Here is a 23,350-nt window from a genome sequence, read left to right as displayed (position 1 = left end):
ACGAGGACAGCCCTCGCTCCGCGGCCGCAAGCGGAAGCAGACCGCTCTGCTGCACGGCGAGCGTGCTCCAAAACCCGCTTCCGCCCCTCGGGGCCGCTGCGGCCGCGAGCGCGCGCCCCGCTCCGGGGCGGCCCAGCCCGCAGGGCCCGCGCGCCGAGGTGCCCCCGCCGCCCGGGGAAAGCGCGCTCGCCGCCTGCTCCTTTAAGGAGGAAGGCGCGGGATCACGTGGCGCGCTCCTCCTTGGCAGGGAGGAAGGACACCAGCCGGAAGAGCGGCTTTTCTTCCTTTGTCATAATGCGCAGGGTCACGTGAGGACGAAGGTGGCGCACTGTGACGCATGCGCAGCACGGAGTCTGGCTCGCACCGCGTCCCAAGGCGTGCTGTGCGTTTGGGGCGGCCGTTCCCCTTCTTGTCCTCCCTCCCTCCGCAGCCCGTGCGGCTTTCCGACGGGGACCCCGGAGCGGAGGAGGAAGAGCGGCGGCTGCAGCGGGAGCAGCGGGAGCGCCGTGAGGGGCCGAGGAAGCCGCGGAGCCGAGCCCAGGGGAGGCCGCAGGGCCGACGCCAGGGCCGCGCGGCCCGCAGCGCCTGAGGAGAAAGGGAGGGCCGGAAAAGCCGCCGCCATGATGGAGGCCTAGGCGTCCGGCGCAGCGCCTGACGGGAGCCGCCGCCGCGCCGCCGCCGAGGGCCATGGCGGGGCGAGCCGGCCTCTGAGCAGGGGGAGGCGGAGGAGCAGGAGAGCCGCCGCCCGAGCGGGCCTCGGCAGCCCCGCGCGCCCGGCCGACGCCCGCCTCTGCCGCGCGCCGCCCCCCGGCCGCCCCACCATGTCCTGCGTGCACTACAAGTTCTCCTCGAAGCTCAACTATGACACGGTCACCTTCGACGGGCTCCACATCTCGCTCTGCGACCTCAAGCGCCAGATCATGGGCCGCGAGAAGCTCAAGGCGGCCGACTGCGACCTCCAGATCACCAACGCCCAGACCAAAGAAGGTAGGCTTGCGGGCGGGGGCTTGGGGCAGGCGAGGGTCACGGGCGGATCGCGCGGCCCTGCCCGCCCCGCCGCCTGGCCACGGAGGCCTTGCCCCCCGCGAGGAGAGCCGGGCGAGGGATCTGTCTGCCCTCCCCCCTGGTTCGCTGGGCCTCGCTGTCCCGGAGGTCGCGCACAGTCGCCGTTCAGCGATCGAGGCCTGTCGGTGTCCGTGGAGCAGCACGAGGCGGGTCCGTGTCCCAAGGACCTGCGGGGGGTGGCGACGTGGACGGCTAGAACTTGGCCGTTTCCGAATTGTGAGGAGGAGGAGGAGGAGGATTGTGGGGAGGGTCATTGAACTGCCATGCCCCCCCCCCCCCACAGGCATACCACACTCATAGCTTATACCAGGCCGCTCTTAAGCGAGAAGCGGACTAATCCGTCGGTGAGGACCAGTATGGCTTTCTGTTTTGTCACCCGGATTGATCGATAGCCTGGTTAGCCCAGAGCCCTGTTTGCAAGCAGAGCTCAGCCCCAGATGTGTCAGAGGAAGTGGGTGGTAAACAGAGTTGTCATGTCATGAGCCTTTGGCTCCTACCTAATGACAGTTCAAAGAGTTCACATCCTGCGTAAGCAGTTCTGCCACGGTGAGGGGCTGTTGCCAGCGCACTACCTGAATGCAGGTAAAATTTCATCGAGCTTACTGCCTGGTAGTGCGACACAATGCATCGTGTGAAAGCAAACATACCGAGCTTTGATGTGAATGAGTATTTGGGGGATTGTTTGTGATTTCACATTTGGCGAATGAGCATGTGCTCATTCGTAAAAGTTTATGCAATCAGCCCAGGAGAAATGGCTGTCCACCCCTCGTGCCCTGAGTATGTGATGGGCCTCTAGACAGACATTTCAGTACTGGCAGAATGTGAAAAGATCCATTGCTCCTGTCAGTAACCAACCTGACCTGTCTAAAAGCAGGCTAAGCCATGCTGTATGTGAATCTTTAGGAAAGTAATGTTTTAATATTGATGAGAACAGGTCATTTTAAATAAATTCTGGAAAACTCTGGATTAGAAAATTTTCTGATGCAAGTTAGCTAAGTTACGTTGGAAAATGATTGGTTTGCATTGGGACAAAGTTTAGAAATACCTGATGTTAATTTTTTGACTAAATACATGACAAGTAGGGAACTTGAAATATTTGAGGAAAAGTTATCACAAGCTTAACATGATGAATTTTGGGTTCTTTGTGTTGTAAACCATGCAGGGAGCTTCTGCTATAGGATGGTACAGAGATAGCATTTAAATGTGATATTATGTACACATTTTATTGGAATACTTGTAAAAGGAAATTCAAAACAAAAGTGCATTCTTCCCTTCTTGTTTAAATCCAAGAAAGAATCAAAGGTACTGAAAATTGTTGATGCACTAATTCATCCTTTTCCTGCGCGATGCCCCCAAATAAGTTGAGCTAAAGCTCCCAGCATCCTTCAGTCAGTATAGAGGACACTAGTGTGAGTTAGGCTGCCATACTTAATGCTAACATCCCAAAATGTGTTCATGATACGTTGAGAAGCACTCATTTCTTTCAGTAATGTTCAACTCCTTTGTGAGAGGTCTTGGGGCATTTCCATTTCAGAGAGACATAAAAAGATTTGTTTGTGTGTTTGCTGGGAATAATTACCTGAACAACTTTGAAACTGCTAGACTTGCACTGTATTTGCATTTGAAATCCATCATTTGTTACTGATGAACATACGAAGTGGAACATTTCTGCTGAAAAATAAAGCAGTGGAAAATGCTCAGGGTTGAGGAATTTTTTGCTCCTTGTCATAGGAAAGTGATCATTTGCCTGCATGTGTATTCATTGGCTGTCTCTCAAACTTGGGATGGTAGAATAATGAACAAGTTTCAACAGTGGAAGGGAATTGAGTGCAAAAGACTTCATGTTATATTCACTAAATAAATTGAACTCTCCTGCTTTAGTCCTTTTTTGATAACACTGTTAAATGCCCTCCTAGAAAAGACAAATATTTGCAGTATTAGATAATTTCAAATATCATGACTCAAGTATAATAAGATTTTAAATTTAAAATAGGTTTTTATATTTTTAATTGTAAAAATTAAGTTTCACTCAAAGAGTGTCTTGGTTAATAGTCAATAATCTGATCATAGGAATGTTAAACTCTGTTTAATCTCTAATTGGAATTAATGCCCTCAGCCAGGTATGTTGAGTTAGCTAGCCTTTTCTATTGAAATAAATAATGACCTTGATCATTTTTCACTTCACCTATGAAATCATAATTTCATTTTCACTTGATGAAATAATTTCTCTAATCTGCCTTGTAGTTATTGGAATTCAGTAGTCCAGTCTTTCATGTTAGAATTATCAATAATAGGTGCTTAATTTCTCTTTGTTTTTTGTGAGGATCAGCCAAGGCAGAGTGAAGCAGAAGAGCATGTGATATTGATCAGTGCACAGGTTCCTAATTTCTCATACTTCCTAATTTTTTAATGACTGCTGTCTATAAATAAAGACCCTATGTGGAAATAATTTCAGGGTGTAAATTTTGTAGAGTATAAAGATACTTTCTGCAGGTTAAAAAACATTCGAAACATAGGTGGTCCAGCAAAGAGATACAAATACATTTCTATTTGTAGAAATGAAAAATTGTAAATGGCACTCTTATTTAGTTGTACATCCGCATGGTGAAGTGATACAAATTGCACCATTGCTTAGGAAATGTGTGAATGAGTAACTCATACTGGGCTTTCAGTTTTTGCTGAATTAAATTAATCCAATTTTAATTTAATATTTAAGAGAATAGCAGTGCTATTCTCTTAATTTGGTGCATTGGTTTAGTTTAAGCTGTTCTGACTATACAATCATATATTAATAATTTTATAATTAGGCACTGTTACAGATATTAGGTTAGTTTTCAATGTGTGGAACTTTTCTTTAGTAGACTGTAATACTTAGCACTTGAAATCCATAGGTTTGTGTATGTAGAATTGTACCAACATAATTTGCATCCCAAATACTTATGCACTTTGACACGTCAGAGTGTTCTGTCATAGACGTCCCTTATTTCTTTTAAAACCTGTTACATGACGTCCCTTATTTCTTTTAAAACCTGTTACATTCTATGGCGGGGAACCTGAGTGGTGTGGGATTTCTCTTCCCTCAGGCCAGCCAGCATGGCCAGTGGTCAGAAATGATGGGGGTTCTAGTCCATCTGTTCCTCATCCCTCTCCTGACATGTTTTCTGATTGTATTATATTGTGCCTCTAATTTAGATTCCATGTTTTGAGTAGGCTGTGTATTAGCTTCCTGAAACATTTTAATTAGCATAAAATACACAAATTGAAGCAGTCTGAATTTATTCATTTACATTTATATCCAGAGCCAGTGTGGCATAGTGGTTAAGAGCATGAGAGTAGGACTTCGCAGATCTGGCTTCTAGGCCCTACTGAGCCATGGAGCCAACTGGGTGACTTTGAGCCAGTCACGGATTCTCAGCCCAACCTACCTCACAGGGTGGCTGTTGTGAGGATAGGCTTGAGAGCAGGAGAATTGTGTAAGCCACTTTGAGCTCATTAGAAAAAAGTGGGATATAAAATAAATATCACATCTTCCACCCCTTTTCAAAGAGCTCAGTGTGGCTTACATAATTATCCTTATCCTCATACCAACAACCCGGTGAGGTAGGTTGGGCTGAGAGTCTGTAACTGATGCATGTACACCCTGTGAGCTCCATGGTTGAGTGGGGACTAGAACCCAGATTTTCTGAGTCCCAGCCCAGCACTCTTAACAACTATACAACATTGACCCTCAAATGCTGCAAATGGCTAAATGAGAATGGGTTAATGGCGAACTCTCCCACATAATTAGGAATGCTGAGAAGTCTTCAGATTCCTTGGTTCGTTGGGGGAAATTCCACATCAGTTCTTTCAGATATGAATTCTTACCTGGTACATGTGCTCTCTCACTTTTTAGAATATACTGATGATAATGCTCTGATTCCCAAGAACTCATCTGTTATTGTCAGAAGAATTCCTATTGGTGGAGTAAAATGTACAAGCAAAACATATGTCATGTAAGTGCCTGGATTTTCTTTTGAGAACTAATATAAGTATTTGTAGGTTCTCATCTGCAGTATTTCTTTTATGGGTTCTCATTGAAATTAGAAAGGAGATGTTTTACTTCTAGAATGTTGGTAGTTAATGTTTAGTAATGCAAGAAAACTGTGTTATAAATCATTTTGTATCAAAAGTTGTATCAAACTTTTTGTACAAATTCATTGTAGATGGGCTAGGCTCATCAAGATACTAGTCCGTAGTAATCCATCCAAGTATATTTAGATAAAACTTTTGGGACATTGGAGGCAACAAGATACTTAGTTTACTGATTGCAGTTTTAAATGACTCGGCATCCTTTCAGGAAATCCTTTGAAAAGTATTGGAATTAAGTGTGTGTGTGTGTGTGTGTGTGTGTGTGTGTGTGTGTATCTATATCCAAAATGTATAGTATTCCTCCTGATGTTTCTACAGTCTTAGAATTTGGCAGGTAATTCAGAATTGAACTTAAATACTGAGTGTGTGACTGTAGAGTGATTCCTGAAGTCAGGTGACAGAGCTAATTTTGAACATCTCTTGCTATCCTGGAAAAGTTAGAACTACTTTCAATGTGGATTCTTTTAGTGGTCAAATGGGACTTTAACATGTATCATTGCAGTCCCTGATCTTTTGTAGATATTTCTTCTCATAAATTCTGCCTGTTTCTGGCTCCTTGGGATTAACCAGCTTAGAATTTTAAACTGGTTCACTGTGGTCAGGCAGAATTTGGTTTAAATTGGAGAAATCAAATTTCTTCCTCATGTATAGGCAAGTTAAAGAAAGAAGTTTGTTTAGCCTAGTTATCCAGTATAGAAACCAGGCCTTGTCTACAGATTTTATAATTGGGTTAGCATTCTTCATTTGATAAGGGGTTCCTGAAACATTGTTCCTCTTGGGCTGTCAAAATGAATTGTGCAAACCACTCTGCAGGGCAGTATAGAAATGTAATTGATGATGATGCAGAGGATGAATTGAAGGTGGGGTTGGTGAGAAGCAAGAGCATTGTGTTACTGTGACAAGTAATTAATTGTACCTTTTCAGCCATTAGTAGCATAACATGTCAATGGTTGTGTGTGTGAGAGAAAAGAACTGGTCCCAGGTTTAATACCTGGAAATTAAATCACCAACTTCCAGGTAACACATGACCACAGGTACCATGGGTATAGCACAAAGAATATTGTGCTTTGGATGTGAGTTATAATGTGATTAAAATAATTAAAAATGCACACAGACTAAATTTCTCTTATCTATCTTTTTTACATAGCCATTCATTTTGATTTTACATAAACATAAGCATAGATGCCAGCTCTTGCTTTTTGAAAGTTCTGAGATTTTAGTTTTTCTCAGTGGAAACATACTTATATAATTTATTATGTTTATATCCCAAAGGCACCAATTTAGTTCCGTGGTTGAGTGGAGACTAGAACCCAGCTCTTAAGCACTGCAACACACTGCCTCTTAGTACAAAAACACATTCTGTTCAGTGTTTGAAATGGGACTGGGCTAAACAAGGCCAGGCTGTTGAAACTGAAATGCAATGTATCAGGGTATATAAAAATCAATGGGCACTCCACCAGCTAAGTGTTCCAGTCATAGAATCATAGAATACTAGAGTTGGAAAGGGCCAGAAGTCCATCAGGTCCAACCTGCTCAGTGCAGAACTCCCTCTGCACTGTCCTTGAATGCCTCTACTGTGGGAGAGCTCACAACCTCCCTAAGTAGTTGGTTCCATTGTTGGACTGCTCTAATAGTCAGTACTTCTTTCCTGATATGTAGCTGGAATTTTTTTTTCTTGTAACTTGAGCCCATTATTCTCTGGGATAATTGAGAAGAGATCCCATCCTTCCCCTTTGTGATAACCGTTCAAACACTTGTAGAGTACTATCATATCTCTTCTTAGTCCTCTCTTGTCAAGTCTAAACATGCCCATTCATTGTGTTGTTTTCAGCCCAGTGCTCCAATGTATAAGAGCATCTTTAATTTTATTTCTGTCTTTTGGTGTGTTTGCTCTCCCACCCAGTTTTGTGTCACCTGCAAATTTGGCAATTGTTCCCTGCACCTCCTCATCTGAATCAGTTCATAAAAATGTTGAAGAGCACTGGACCCAGGACTGAACCCTGCACTGTTCCACTTGCTACTTCTCCCCAGTTTAAGCTGCCACTGATGAGCATGCTTTGAGTCCAGTTCTGTAGCCAACTGTGGATCCAGCTGTGAGCCAGCTGAAAGTTGTTCTGCCTAGCCCACTTTTAACCAGTTTGCTACTCAGGATATCCTGGGGCACTTTGCTAGAAGTTTTGCCCATGTCCAGATAGATTATGTCCACTGCATTCCCATAGTCCATCAGGGAGGTTACCCAATCAAAAAGAGAAATCAATTTAACTTGGCAGGATTTGTTCTTGACAAATCCATGCTGACTTCTAGGAATCACTGCATTGTTTTCAGGTGTTTGCAGACTGACTGCTTTAGAATCTGCTCCAGAATTTCCCAATGATTGATATCTGTCTTGACTGGTCCAGAGTTCCCAGGTTCTTCTTTCTTCCTTTCTTGAAGATAGGAACAACAGTGGCCCTTCTCCGGTCTTCTGGTACTTCCTCTGTGCCCCATGATTTCACAAAGATAGTAGACAGTGATTCTGACAGTTCTTTCTCCAGCTCCTTTATGACTCTAAGATGGAGTTCATTGGGCCCAGATCTTCTCTAAGCTTTTTAAAAGCCACATGGTCTTCTTCCATTGTCTTCTACTCATTTTCCTTGTTGGAATGATTTGCAATTGTACCTGTAGAGTTTCCTTTTTTTTTTTTTCAAAATTCCCTTGGACACTTTCTCATTAGAGTCACTTGCCATGGGACTTTACTTTTCATTGTTCTAAGTTTACTAAAACTGGCTTTCTTGAAGTCTGTACCTTGCTTCAGCCTATCAGTCATTGCCATTCCATAAGTGATACCTAAAGGAGCAACACTGAAAAGAAGAGAAGGCATGCCAAAACAGCCCCCTATGAGGACTGCTGTCCTATACTTTTATTTGGGCATATGCCCCATAGAACCCAATGGAATTTATGCCTGAGGAGGCCTGTATAGGTTTGGACTGTTAACATGAGTGCTGGTGATAAGACACACCCCATGTGGGAATATTTTAAAGATGTGAAATAGTATAAATGTCTCTTTACCTGTAAATTTAACATGAGTTAGTAGTCAGATCTGCAATATTCTTCCAGCAGTATATGAAAAAGTTTGAAGGGAGAACTTGATCTAAATTACTGATTTAAATCACTCCTTTGTTCTTTTAAAGCCTACTAAGAGTTGTTGTTTTTGTTAGTTGCAAAATCATGTCTGACCCATCGTGACCCCATGGACAACATTCCTCCAGGCCTTCCTGTCCTCCACCTTTCCCCGGAGTCCACTTCAGCTCACACCGACTGCTTCAGTGACTCCATCTAGCCACCTCATTCTCTGCCGTCCCCTTCTTCTTTTGCCATCTATTGTTCCCAGCATTAGGCCCTTCTCCAGGGAGTTCTTCCTTCTCATTAGGTGGCCAAAGTATTTGAGTTTCATTTTCAGGATCTGGCCTTCTAAAGAGCAGTCAGGGTTGATCTCCTCTAATACTGACTGGTTTGAGTCTTCTCCAGCACCACAATTCTTTGGCGCTCAGCCTTCCTGATGGTCCATCTTTCACAGCCATACATTGCAACTGGGAAAACCATAGCCTTGACTGTACGAACTTTTTTCGGCAGGGTGATGTCTCTGCTTTTTAGTATGCTGTCTAGATTTGCCATAGCTTTCCTCCCAAGGAGCAAGCGTCTTTTAATTTCTTGGCTGCGGTTACTGTCTGCGGTGATCTTGGAGCCCAGGAAAATAAAATCTACCTCCATTTCTTCCCCATCTATTTGCCAGGAAGTGATAAGATCAGATACCATGATCTTAGTTTTCCTAATGTTGAGTTTCAAGCCAGCTTTTGCACTCTCCTCTTTCACCCGCATCAAGAGGCTCTTTAGTTCCTCTTCACTTTCTGCCATGAGAGTGGTATCATCTGCATATCTAAGGTTGTTGATAGTTCTCCTGGCAGTCTTAATTTCAACTTGTGATTCAGCTAGCCCCGCCTTTCTCATGATGTGCTCTGCATATAAGTTAAATAGGCAGGGCGACAGTATACAGCCTTGCCGAACTCCTTTCTCAATTTTGAACCAATCCGTGTCCAGTTCTCACTGTTGCTTCTTGACCCGCATATAGGTTTCTCAAGAGACAAATAAGATGGTCTGGTACTCCCATCTCTTGAAGAACTTGCCACAATTTGTTGTGATCCACACAAAGGCTTTAGCATAGTCAATGAAGCAGAAGTAGATGTTTTTCTGGAACTCCCTAGCTTTCTCCAGGACCCAGTGTATGTTGGCAATTTGATCTCTAGTTCCTCTGCCTCTTCGAAATCCTGCCTGTGCTTCTGATAGTTCTTGGTCCACATACTGCTGGAGCCTGGCTTGTAGGATGTTGAGCATCACTTTGCTAGCATGTGAAATGAGTGCAATGGTGCGGTGGTGTGAACATTCTTTGGCATTGCCCTTCTTTGGAATTTGTCTCCTCCACTAGCTTTGTTGTTGTTCAACTTCCTAAGGCCCATTTGACTTCACATTCCACTAAGAGTACAGACAATTTGTACCCGTTTCAGCTATCTTACTAATAGGGTAGTACACATGAGGTTAAGACTGAAAATGCTGAACTACAACCTGCTAAGAAAGGTGACCTTAGAACTTCTTGCCTGAAGCAGAATGCAGGCCCACTCCCCCTCAAGCTAGGGATGAGATATTATTTAAAATCTTGTCACATCATTCAGACACCAACTAGTATCCTCTGTTTTTCCCCCACCACCCACGGTGCTTCCTGAAAACAGTTGCTTGACTGCTACATGGCAAAACCAGCCCTACTAGCAAAGTGTTACTCATGGATGTGAACTGTCCAAGAAAGCCTCTTTGGCTGATGGATGTCATGGTAATGAAATGAATAAATAAATAAAGGCGAAGAAGGCCAATACTGCAGCTTTGATTTGTATGTTTCTGTACTCTACTCTTGCACTTTTAAAGATGACAAATGAGGCCAAAATTTGTTTAGTACTACTGCTTTCTTTGATAAGACTGAACATCAACTGCTAAAATGATGAAATTTATAATACAATAGTTGGGAATCCAGATAATTCTTTGAAAAGATAAAGCTGTGTATATTTTTTGTTTGCCGGTTATATTTTAAATTGTTAATTAGCCTGTGAGAAATATAGAAGGTATGTGTTGCAGATGTTTTTAATCCTAGTAACAAATATATTGAACCCATTTCAAACCTTAGTGGGAAACCATAATTTCCCAGTATGTGAGCCATGATCAGCCTTAGGCTTGCTATATACATTCTTTTTCTTCCAGTTTTCAGTGAAGAGCAGCTGTGATACCCAAATGTAGAACTATTACTTGTTTAGGGTATAGATTGTGAGAAGAAGCTATGATCTCAAACTCCCATTCAAATGCAAGTTTGTTCTCTCAAACCTTAGCCTGAAGTACAGTTTTCTGAATTTGGATGTCATGAGGCTCCAGGTTCTTCCCAGCTATGGGGAAAGATGATGTGTGACCCTGTGGTGCAGCATGGCTCGTTCGCATTGTAGGAAATCATGGTTTCCCATTACTTCAGAACGTAGTCTTTGTTTATTGTACTTCAGATGGGATACTTTTTGTGCAGTGGTGGGAGAGGCAATTAATACAATCCATGCATATGATGAGGTGGACAAATGAAAGCCTAGAATTCGTATGTTAGTCTTTAAGGTGCTTCTGATGCAACAATATAACATGGCTGTGCTTCTGGAAATGAATCCATGTTTAGTGAAGCAAACAGTTTTTTTCAAAGTTACAAAGTGTTTGCGTATAATTGGCTTCTCAGAGGAAATTAAGACAAGTTGGAAGAGGCTGTGAAAATACTGTATTTTATATTGCAATTTATAACCAAATGGAGTTTTGCAGTATTGTTAGTACTGATCTGATCCTTCAGTAGCTGCCTGCTCATCAAAATTCTGCCATTCATACCCGTCTGTTAGCATGCTTGGCATGGCTGCAAGACTATGGGATACTTCTGTATTTAATAAACCAGTAGTTCATGGAAAATACAAAATTCTAAATGTGAAATATTTAGGACTTCAAGTTTGAGTAAATAAGACCTTTTTTCTTTATCACAGAACTCATAAATTATACAGAACCCTAGACACTCCGCTCAGGTGATGTTTTTGACAACTATTACCACTTTTAGTCAATCTACCCTATGCAACTGGGGTTTTCCCGGCCAGGCTGGCCACCTTATTCATGGTGTGGGGATTTGGCCTCTTTAACCTTGTGCATGTTCAATCTCATTAGACATGTTCTTGTAGGCCGTACAAACTTCATGTCATTTATCTGCAGAATCAGAGCCTTGGTTTCTTTAGATTTAGGGGGTATGGTCTAAAACATGTATAAGAACTGGTAGTATCCGTGGTGGTGGCTTTCTCTACTTTGTGTGATATGCTTTACTTTTCTGACAGTGTCTATTTTCCCTTTTTAGAAGCCGAACTGATCCAGTGAGTGGAACTTCAAAAGCAGTATGTAAAAACACAATCTCACACTTTTTTCTTCTACACATTCTGCTTAATTTTAAAACAGTAATACAGCAATAAACTACCTCTTAAAATATTCAATTATTTCCCGTAGACATGCATTGATATTGTAACTACTTTGTATTTTGATTCAATATAGTATAATGAGCAATGCAGATTATTTTAATGTAAATATCAACACTTGTGCCAAGTGACACACTGTATTGCATATTGAAGTCCTGTATGACTTTGTGTTGTACAGATAATGTATGATCATTTATAGATCATGTAAGCTAAGGTTTGCACTGCTGAACGTGATTACCTTGTTCTGCATTTGTGTGTCTCTAGTTAGTAGCTGTATGTTTGTATAGGTTGTTGTGTGCTTTTTGTTTTCTTGAAATAAAAACATTTGGAACGTATCTTTTTTGCCACTATCACATTGTATTACTTAACTTTTGTTCTTAATATTTCCCTTAATGGTTTTTGAAAAAATGTTATCAAAAACCGTATTGTTAAACTTTTTTTTCTCTTGTGGTTCAAACATATGTTGAAACATCTAAGGCATTTTTGTGCAGCTAAATGTTCACTGGGATATACATATAAATTCACATGATTTCCATGAATGGAAAACCTCTTAGAACAAGAACTGCTATCCTAAAATCCAGCACTTGCTTCCATTTTTCTGTGAGCAGCACATAAAATAGCCAAAATGCTTGTACATGGGACATGTTTTGGAATAACAACCCAGCTTTATCTTATTTCTGGGGAAACCACCTAATTTCCCTGGCCACCCCAAATTCCTTAACTTTATTTTGCCATTGATATCCTCTTGAATTGTATGCCTAACTAAACCCTTCTTAGGTAGCATAGCTTGTGCCAAAATAATCCTAGACAGTGTTCAGAATTTCAGCTAAGGTGCCCGATTTACCTTTGATTAGACTAGAGCAACTTGTCTTCTAAAGGTAGATCTTGGGCTAACACGTCTTTGTGACTAGTGAGAATGTTGATGAAATTGTGGTTAAATAAAAATGTTTAGTCTTTTTGTGGCCTAGTAAAATGTTTCAACTATAGGCTGCATGTGATCATTAGTTATATATGTTTCAAAGGTGCTTCTGATTATAGCCATGCAAAACCATAATATAGTAGCTATGTATAAACTACATTTACCTCATTCTTATTTAATAAGCAATCCTTTTCTTTTTCTAGCATGTATATAAACAGACTATATGTTCATAAATAAAGTTCAACTTTCATTTAGAGTTGTGTGTTCCCTGGCATGTCTATTAACATCTGGGTTTAGCCGTTGTAGATCTGTCCACTTCTTAAAGCAGGCTTGCAAACAAATACAAAACAATTACTAGTCAATAAATCTTTCCTAGTCTACTTGCCCATACATACCATCTAAAGCAGGGATGGGGACAGTTCTGTAAAAATTCTCTGTCAAGTCAGTTAAGCTTGCTGACTGGAGTGCTGTTGTTTCAGTCCTGCTTTAAAGCTACAATAGACACTTAGGCGTAGTTCACTGGGGCAGGTGAAATCTTCCCATTTCCTGTGCCAAGTCATTCATATATCATATCACATGTGAAGTAGGAGGAATTCTGTGTTGGATTGGTCCTTGCGATTCTGCATATGAAGGTTTAAAGCAGGGGTCTCAAACTCAACTGATCTGGGGGCCGCTGGAAGTAGAGTGTGGGTGAGGCTGGGCTGCATCAAGTATTCCACCACCACGGTGGTGGTGGTCCGCTCATCCCGCGGCCGACCCGGGCGCCGCCGGCGCTTTGAAGGCCGCAGGGCCCCTTCCCTGTGCCCCGCCATCCCGGCAATTGGCCTGCAGGCCGCGAGTTTGAGACCCCTGGTTTAAAAAGTTTGTTTGGATGGTGGCAAAAAGGCTTCACTGCTGCTGTGTGAATTAAGATTCAAAGAACAAAACTCCTAAGTTTGAGGTCAAGGCTTGGCATTGGGACTAATTCAGAATAAATAGAGGGAAGTTTAAGAGTTCTATAGAAACAAATTAATCCAGTTTAAGGAAATACTTAGGTTTTGTGCTGTCAGGTTCAGCCATTCCTTAGAATAGTACTTCTGTGATACAGCAGACAATGCTGCTGGTAGTGTCCAATAATTTTAATATCATTTTTACAAAGGTGTCCTGGATCTGATATAATCAGCACTACTCACCAGGCCTCTCCAAATCCACTTGTCAGAAGCAAATACCCTTTGCTGTTTTGGAAGGCAGGGTTTCCTGCGTACAGATCTCCTCTTGCACTTTCTCTGTAAATTGTTAGAACTCAGGAAGTCTGACACTGCTCTGAGCTCAGTGCAGTGTGACAAGAGACCTCCCTGTTCCCAAGAAACATGTAGGAGGGTTGGGGTAGCTCTTGAGTGGTCTGCTTCTTTTGCCTTTCCTAAAGCCCCGTGCACATGGTATGCATGTCAGGAGTGGAGCTTACTGGAGCTAGGGGTCAGACTAGATGGCCCAGGAGGCCGCTTCTGACTCACTATGTTTCTATGTAAGAATCATAGGATCATAGTGTAGTAGATCTGGAAGAGGCCAGAAGGCCATCAGGTCCAACCCCCTGCTGTTGCGGGACACTATTGTCCCATCTCAATGAAGATTTATCCTTTCTCGTTACCTAGTACACCCAGGGAGCAGGAGAAGGTTTGATGGTAAACGCAGTGATGGCTAGCTACTGAGCTGAGACGAATTTTGTTCTTGGTTTGTCTGCTGCCTTTTTCTCCCACTTTCTGACATCCTTTGTGTGGTATACCTAAAACCCAGATGTAGTCTTCTTTGAGTATATCACTGAGCTGCTAACCCTTTTTACTAGGTTTGATATGAACAAAAATTAAGTGGCTGAAATTGAAGTATTACCAAGAGGCATTTTAGTTACTTAGCTGTAACTATGGCCCTGGCAGGTTTTGATCCCTAGTGTTGTTTTTCTCCTCCTCTATTTTCCCAGTTCACTTTTGCTAGTTAACTAATTTCCAGTACAAAGGCACTATGAGGCAGTTGACTATGAAGGATTTGTGTTAGGCTATACTGCAGGCACCATGACTAGTAGAGGCCTCAACTTTATCTGATAAACTGTATGCATCATTTGCAAAAAGTTAATGCCATGAGTCAGTTTTCTTGAATCTATGCTGAGAATATCCTAAGCACCTGTTTGTTAGACAGCTTCATCTTAGTGACTCAGAATATTTGAAATCTACCCTCTTCAGGATTAGCACCAATTTACGTGTAGTTCTTTATGACATGGATCCAACTGGAAATGTGCAGAGCAAATTGGTGATTTATGGGTATGCAAAGGCATAGATGGGGGTGAGCAGAAGGTAGATCTGCAGATGTTTTACCCGTAAACACCCAGAAACTCCCTCAGCATCACCAGTGGTCAGGAATGTTTTGGGCTGAACTCCAAACACCTGGAGAGCTACTTTCCATCCACCCATGTGATAAATAATTCACGTACCTGTCCAAACGGGTTTTGAAATTGGGGACTGAGTACTTAGTATTGTACTTAGTAAGAGGAAAGAAATTAGTATTGGAATAACAGCAGGTAAAGAAATCTGCTTATGATATTATGGTAGTTAGGATAACACTGATTGTTCTCTTCCCCTTTCTTGGGAGAGGAGTCTTTGTCTGTAACCTGTTCAGTGCCATCTCATGAGAAAGTTGTGCCATTTTGTCTCTGTTCCTACAGTCAGTATTTTGCTTTTTATGGCCGCACTTGCTTAACCATCAGTAATAATGAGCTTGTTAAGCTTTTCTTCAGTTCTCTTCCAGCCTGTTTCCACATAAAAGGATTTTTGGCATCGCATAGCTTACAAACCCCTTTTGAAAATTTTGAATTCTAGTTTTGGAAGGCTGTGTTTGAATGTGCTGTTTTGATTTCGTATAACTTTTCAAACTATGCCTAACTACTAAACCCATAGTAACATGTTTCTAAGTAAAAATACATACATATTTTCAGATCACAAATATGTATGCAGTTTTATCAAATCTGAGTCTAGAAAGTGTAGTATGCCTTCCATTTACTTTTCTGTGGGATTCCCTTTTAAACATTGTTGTCCTTTTTTGAAGCCTCACTTTGAGTAGTGAAATGTTTACTTTGTTTGGTGGAATATATGTAGTAGGGGCAAGCTGTACATTGTAGAGTCTCCTGGAGAGACTCTCCATTGGTTGAGGCAGATCACCCAGAGACAAGGTGGGTGCCCAGAACACTCCCTGCTACCACAGTCTTGTCCCAAGTGCAGCATTTGTTTCCCTCTGTTTTGTTGAATGGCAGCTATTCCTTTGTATCCTGCCATCCAGTGAATGCTAATCCTGTTGCTACTGGTATCTAGAAAAGGAGCAAGTTCTTCCACCCTTGTCAGCAGGTCCCACAGAACTGACCATCTCTGCATAACCCTGGATTTCACACTGATAGAGCATGTTCAGGCCCACCTGTAGGCAGACAGTAACACTAGCTGTATAATTACTGTAAATATTAGTCAGGAAGTTAAAAATGGAATATGTATTTCAGCTATAGGAAAGTGGCTATATCTAAACATACGTGATGGTCTTCAGTGCCCTTGTTGCCTTACGCCTGAAGGCCACGTGAATGCTTATGTATCATAAACAAATAGTGTCCATTAGATAACTATTTGTAGGCGTTTGTTAGAATTGTATTGTAAGACATCATTTAGAAGTTACTTCCTGATGCACCTTCTCAAACTGTAGCCTTATTCACATGATACCAAGTATGTATGCTGGAGGTCAGTTCCTCATACATTGCTCACAAAAGATGTAACTGTGAGAAGCAATTTCTATTTATAGTGAGATTGCTTTTAAGGCAAGGAGAGGGAGTTATTTTCTTTTGTTATGAGAAAGGTGCATTTGCCTTTTAAGTAGGGTTTATCTGGGCTGCATGTTGTACCCCAATTCCAGAGTAGCTTTGATGGAAGTTAAAGTTGTACATGGTCAGGATGAATGCTCATTATGCCCCCAATATCTTAAATTAACGTTTTACGAGAGTACCATTCACTCTTCCAGTCAGCATTCATGGGCTTATCACATGGGTGTCACTTCTCTGATTCTTTGGCATGACAGGTCCACATAGCTAAACTGGTTAAATCTACAACTTAAACCAGAGTTGCAGAATATTCTACAACCGTAGGTTCCTAAACATTTTATGCCAGTCCCTAGAGCTGAATGATATTTGCAGTTCCTAGCTTAGGAGAGTGTTCATGGCAAATGCCATAAAATAAGTTTTGCATATGCTTATTTCAGTGGTCCCTGTTAAAAAGGGACTGCTAGTTTGAAAAGTTGCTAATGAGTTTTCTTTTGAGCAAAGCATCAGAATCTGCCAAAATGATAAAGCATCTCTTGTAAAGGAAAACATTTAGCTATGAAAAAGCCTTCCCATCGTATAGTTTGTGAAAGTCGCTGTCATAAACAGTGTAGGTTTTGGTTCACTAAAGAAGCAATTAGTTTATAGGTTTTTGTGTGCCAGTTGCCATTCCCCATGACTAGATTTCATCCATTTAACTCTTCTCAAGAACTGATTGTGTATACCTGCACAAACAGAACAAACGAATACATATTTTTGGCCAAAGGTTGCAGTACTTTGAAAAATGCCTCTCTGTAGAGCATATGTTCGTGCTAGATCTTAATACCACAGTAGAGGCTAAATTTGTTGGCTGCATTTTGATTGTGGAACTTGAATGTGTGTTTAATTTTTTATGAACAGATTGATGACTCTTCTGCATCTATTTCTCTGGCCCAGCTTACAAAGGTATATATACATATATTCTTGTCAAATATAGCCAAATGAAATGTTGCTTGCTTGGTATTTTGAATGTCTTTATGCTGTGGTTTATTTCTGTCACTGGTGCAAAACATTTTTAGTGAAAAGTGCCAAGCCTAAACATTGCAATGTGTATATTTATTGATCACTATCCTGTAAAGAGTAGTTCCCAGTATGGGAAGATAGAAGGGGAGTACCTTATCAGCCTCAACATAATGTTGCAGTTTTGCTCATCTTCAAGATTCAAAGAAGAAGCACTTCTGAAGCTGTTTTATCGTTTCTTTCATACGTTCCATTAATTTTGCATTGGAAAAATAGCACAATTTTAAAGAAGAATTTTAATACTATTTATGGACTCCTAGGATTTCTCTGTGCATCAGCCAAAATAGAAGTATTTCCCTATCACATGGACAATTTACATGGTTATTTTGGGATATTGCACTCAGAGCCAGTGATAGAACAACATTTTGCCTAACCCAAGTTGTACACTTGTAGTATGTGCAGTGGGCGATACCTATGCAACTAATTTGTTTGAACACAGACTGTAAATGTACTTATAGGAATATACCAATGTGTATGTGTGGCATACTGGCAAATGTGACCTTCTGAAATTGTTGTATCTGCCTTGTTTTGCTATGAAACTGCTTGCATTTTCTGCTTAATAATGTGTAACTTTGTTTGGGAAAGCACTAGTGATAACACCCTTTATCCAAGGAAATAGCTGCTGTTTAAACATTTCAAATGAGAAGCATAATATTTCACTTGTGTTGCTTCTGTGGATAACTGCTGAAGTTGCTTTTTTCCAAGGCGAACTACTTTTTCTAGCTAAGTTGGGAAAGTTGGTGTGCATTTTACAAATTCAAAAAATTAAGTCAACCAAATTAGCTAAAGTTTGGTTTCCATTAGTGCTGTCCTTAAATTTCTCCTTGGTTCTGTAAGTTCATGTCAAGTTTATTTTTCTGAGATGTGAAAAAAAATGTCCAAGAGATGTAAAGTTTAAGTTTCAGAGAGAGCCTCAGTATTTCCGACAAATGCCGAATATTTCATGATATAAAGCAGTTCAAAACTGTTACTTACTTTTAGCCTCATCAATGCAAACAGATTTTGCATGGAGGAGATGTGTTTAACAGTTTTCTGTTTTATCCCTATTGTGTATTAAATGCCATATTTGAATTTTGGTCTATTCCTACTAATGTTCTGTGCTATTGGATGTGTTCTGTAAAACTGTTTGGGTTCAAACAAATTAGCTAAATATTTGTAAAATAGTTTTCTGTAAATGTGAACAATTTAATAGTTGTTAATCTTGATTGTTAAGAAAAAACCGATGTATTTTAATCAACTGATGAATAAACTGTTGAAACTAGCTGTTTGCTTTTGTGGATGAATGTATAAAGTATGTGTGGCTGATCTGAATGTTAGGTGCTTGAATATCTGAACAATTAGTAACCATTCCCTTAGAACTTGCTTGTATTTGTATTAATAAAACAACCCAGCAGGTACCAAGTCTTTAGAATTGTTTGCTCCACGTGGTTCACAGCTCTGGCTTGCATCTGAAAGGCACTGTCATCTTGAAAGTTGCATGACCAAAACATTTAGTGCTGCCTCGGATTCCAGTTGGCAGAAAAATGTTTTTTTGCCCAGTTTGTTGGAGCCTTTTGGATACATTGCAGTTGCACTCCTGCATTTTCCTTTTGTACCTGTCTGGAGAACGGCAAAGTCTTTCCTAAAGTTTTTTAAAGTGGGCCTAGCTGAGCTTCTGGAGCTTCAGTTTTCAGGATGACATTGTCCTTTTTTAATATGTTGAGGCATCAATAATACATGGCGCTATAGTGCAAGTAGAGAAAGGAACAGCATCACTTCTCTGTAGACTAAACGTTCAGTCTTTTAACCTGTAAGTATTGCAGGAGGCATCTGCAAACACACTCAACTCCAGACCACTTAAATTTATTACAGGAAACTGGAGCAGTTATACAAGCCATTATATAAGGTACAAACAGAGCCTGTGGTTTAAAATGCCCCAGTAAATAAGCTTTTTTTTCCCTTTTCAGTGTAGGTTAACAGGCACACAAACATCATGTAATGGCATAAGGACTCCCTGGAACATCTTCAGGACTGTTTTTTGAGGCAACTTCAGTTAGTTTTATGCTGCTCTTTACAGGATTGGATGAGTGGTGTTTGTCTTTGACTGAATGGACATAAATGTGTTTCTAATGTGTGTGTCAAATGATTACCTATTGAACAGACTGCCAATCTGGCTGAAGCCAATGCTTCTGAAGAAGATAAAATTAAAGCTATGATGTCACAGTCTGGCCACGAATATGATCCAAGCAAGTAAGTCATATCTGACATATCAAAACAAATAAAAAAACTAACTTTGGAACAGTTTAGATATTTAATTTCATATTTGGAAAAAAAGTCGACAAAGACATACACTTCTCTTCTTACACCTTTCTAGTTACATGAAGAAACCCATGGGTCCACCTCCTCCAAATTATACTTGCTTTCGTTGTGGAAAACCTGGTCATTATATAAAGATCTGTCCAACCAATGGGGTAAGGGCCTATAGTGGAAATATAAAAACTTTGTTTGTATTTGAGTAGTTTGTCTTTATTTCTGGTAATCTTCCAGGAAGACAGCTTATAACAAGAAACTACAATTTTACTCCTGGCTTAATGCATGAGGGGCAAGAAGGGAGCCTGCTAAGCAGAACCCTTTATTCCTATATCTGGCAGTGTTTAGACCAGGGGTCCTCAAACTTTTTGAACGGTGGGCCAGTTGAAAGGTGCCAGTGATGGGCGTGGGTCACCAAGGTGGTGTGGGTGGGGGGCGAGGGGTGCATGCATGGTGAGGCAGGGGCAGGAGCGCACAGAGATGGTTTTCTCTGAGCGAGTCCAAAATTATCTCCACACGAGCAAGCCGCTGCCTCACCATGCACGTGTGCACTCATGCGGTGAGTCCAAAACCTCTATGGTGGGCTGGATCTGGCCCGCGGGCCGTAATTTGAGGACCCATGGTTTAGACTGAGATTAAATTTGGTCCCCTCAGAGGCTTTTTTGTTTGGTGGTAGGCAGTGCAGGGAATAAAGAATTCATTTGGCTGTGTTTGCATTAAATGTACCACAGAGCTCCAGTGATGGGAGAAAAGGTGGGAAGACTGTTTGTTTAAGCATAGATTATGAGGCAATAATGACTATGGATCATAATATTTTCATGGTATCTGGCCTTGCATTCTGAGAGCAGTAAGGCTATTTGTTTTGCATCTCTCCCAAACAAGAAATGACTGATTTAAATAGCATTTGTTCTGAAGCTGAAAAGCTTATCCATTGATGTCAGGTGAGCTTTGTTGTGAATTAAAGAGAGATCAAAAATTTCAGCTAGTTTGGCAGGAGGCTTGGTCAGGGAAGCTCAAAAAACCCTCTTAGTTAGAGACTTTCTTTTTTCCTTAATAGGACAAAAACTTTGAATCTGGTCCCAGGATTAAAAAGAGCACAGGAATACCCCGAAGTTTCATGATGGAGGTGCAAGACCCTAACACCAAGGGCGCCATGCTCACCAACACAGGGAAATATGCCATCCCAACTATTGATGCGTAAGTATACAGATCTTTGACATGATTAAAGTTTTGCAGTGACTCATTCTTGGTGGTCTCTGCCTCATACGTATGGGCCGTGCCCCTGCATAGAGTCTCTTGTTGGAAAGCTTCAGCAAAGCATTAGTTTGGGTGGGAGCCCCTCCCCTTCCTGTTTCCTATCTCCATGGGGAGGGACTCCTGCCCCTGCCTTCAGTTCCCTTTTAACCTCCTGCATGCCTAGATCAGGAAACACTTCTCTGCTCAACTTGAGTAATTTTTCAGCGTTAATTACCCTCATCTCGTCATGAACTTCATTTTCACTCTTCACTTGTAAAATCCATTAAAAAAAATCCCTGCTCTCCCTCTGATTTTTTCCCCCATCCTTCTTCCAATCCTTTCTCTGTTCTCCTCTCTCTGCCTTCCCCATCTACTGCAATGGCATCAAAGGCACCCTTTAGAAAGTGTGTCCATTGTGTGAGTAAATTGCTCCCCACAGATGGTCACTCCTTTTGTCTTTCTGTTTGGGTGCGGGACATACTGTTGAATCATGCCTGCACTGTCAAGGCTTCACAAAACCAGGCCTGGAAATACAGAGTGAATTGACTGAGGACCAGGACCCTAGAAGCTGCAGATTCCAAATACCTGACCATATGGCCAGGAAAGTACCTAATCCAGAAAAAGGATAGCCGCCGCCACCAAGTTGAAGTGCGGACACCATGAGAGCCCCGTCTACCATCAACGCTGAGGGCCCAATCAAGCCTAGGAGAACACTCGGGTCCAAAAAACAGTTCAATCCCAAGAGGGAGCCCCTGTCTGCCATTGATACCAAGGGCCCAATGGATACCAAGAGAATCCTCGGATTCAAGATGATTCAATCTTCAGGGGAAGCCCTTCATTGTCATCAACACCACTTGACAGCAATGACAACATTGTCATCAGTCCCAAGAGTGCTTGGACTCAAAAGAGAGTTCAATCTCAAAAGGGATCCCCCATTTACCATCAACAGCAAGGGACTGTTTGATCCCAAGAGCACTCAGACGCATGACACCATTCAGTACTGAGACAGATGCCTTGTCAACCTTCAACGTCAAGGGCTTCTCCTATTCTTACTCTGGTTTCTGGAACATGTATGCTTTTTTAAATGGAAATGAATACACACCGTGGTTTATGAATACACAGTCACAGTGTGTTCATGTATTGTCTGAACCTAGCAGTATTCCCATGGTTGGCTTACATACCACCCAGTTACTCATGGCTTGTTGTAGGATTTCACTAACTCAGTATGGCTTAGCATGTCATCTGCATCTGGCCAACATGCTAAGCCATGGTCAAGCCCCACCTTAGGATTAGGCCCAAGAGAAGTAAAAAGTGTTGCTGCCCTGGTCAAAGGCCTCTGACGGATTGCAGCCAGCAAAATGCAGCTGGCTTTCGTTCCCCTTGGCCTCCTGCCAATGCAGGAAGGGGTGAGAGATTGCTTCTGAGCAATCCTGGTTTCCTTTCAGCATTGATAGGAGGGAGCACAGAGAGCTGCAGGGCCTGCAGGGCCTGGTTTCCCCAGGCACTGTGCAGCTGTAGTTCTTGTTTTTTCATGAAGCAAGCCAGAGTATCCACATCCTACCCGCTGCCACTGTGGTGGCCTCAGCCTGTGGGAAGGAGCTGCTCTACTTGCCTTCCTCGCTTCATTCCCCCTTCTGCCCAGCAGGAAAGGGAGGAATGGGTGGGAGATGTCCCTTTACATCGCCTCCCCTGCAAGTCGCCCTTCTTTCCAGAGTCGCACAGTGGATACTGGCTCACTCTCCCAGCTGTGGTGTAGTGCCTGTGGGACTATGACACAAGACCCAGCTGAATGTGCCCCACCGTGCAGACAAAATTCAAAGGAACCGTAAAACCATAGAAAAGCAGAGTTGGAAGGCGCCGTGAAGGCCATTGGGTCCAACCCCCCTTCAGTTGCAGGACCAACCCTGTGCGGAGGTGCTGATATGCTTATTATTTATTTATTTGGAATATTTTATACCATTCATCAGCCAAATGGCTCTGAAATGGTTAACAGCAAAAAAGTACAATAGAATTAAAATGTAGATGTAAACAAAATGCAGTATTTAAATATAAAAATATAACTCCAGTGATAACTCCCAAGACCCCACACATAGTCCATAATAGCACAGCCACAACAACTCAAACCAGAGGGTACTCCGCAATCTATGATAAAATATCATATAAAACATAATACACAATATAAAATGTAACTATTGAAATATTGGGAAAATAAAAAGAGGCCTTCCTGGTGCTGGAAAGCATAGAGTCAGTGCGAGGCACAGCACTTTGGGAAGTCAG

General features: G+C 41.9%; 1 protein-coding gene across 2 annotated transcripts in view; it reads left to right on the top strand.

The window, feature by feature from the left end:
• The first annotated feature begins 343 nt into the window (after window positions 1–343).
• RBBP6 (RB binding protein 6, ubiquitin ligase) overlaps window positions 344–23,350 on the top strand; it is a 36,810-nt gene continuing 13,803 nt past the window's right edge. Inside the window, exons 1-8 of one of the 2 annotated variants that reach the window (XM_044452512.1) lie at window positions 344–987; window positions 4,958–5,057; window positions 11,277–11,315; window positions 11,636–11,672; window positions 17,390–17,434; window positions 19,689–19,777; window positions 19,902–19,998; window positions 20,895–21,034. In XM_044452512.1, coding sequence (XP_044308447.1) covers window positions 822–987; window positions 4,958–5,057; window positions 11,277–11,315; window positions 11,636–11,672; window positions 17,390–17,434; window positions 19,689–19,777; window positions 19,902–19,998; window positions 20,895–21,034 — 713 coding nt within the window. In that variant the 5' untranslated portion in view covers window positions 344–821. The remainder of the gene's footprint in view (window positions 988–4,957; window positions 5,058–11,276; window positions 11,316–11,635; window positions 11,673–17,389; window positions 17,435–19,688; window positions 19,778–19,901; window positions 19,999–20,894; window positions 21,035–23,350) is intronic. The other variant, XM_044452513.1, reaches the window with a different exon arrangement.

This window comes from Varanus komodoensis, unplaced genomic scaffold (assembly GCF_004798865.1).
Source record: "Varanus komodoensis strain SLA01 unplaced genomic scaffold, ASM479886v1 scaffold73, whole genome shotgun sequence".
Lineage (NCBI taxonomy): Eukaryota > Metazoa > Chordata > Lepidosauria > Squamata > Varanidae > Varanus > Varanus komodoensis.
The sequence above is the reverse complement of the archived record's forward strand: the minus strand, read 5'-3'. Positions and strand labels throughout refer to the sequence as shown.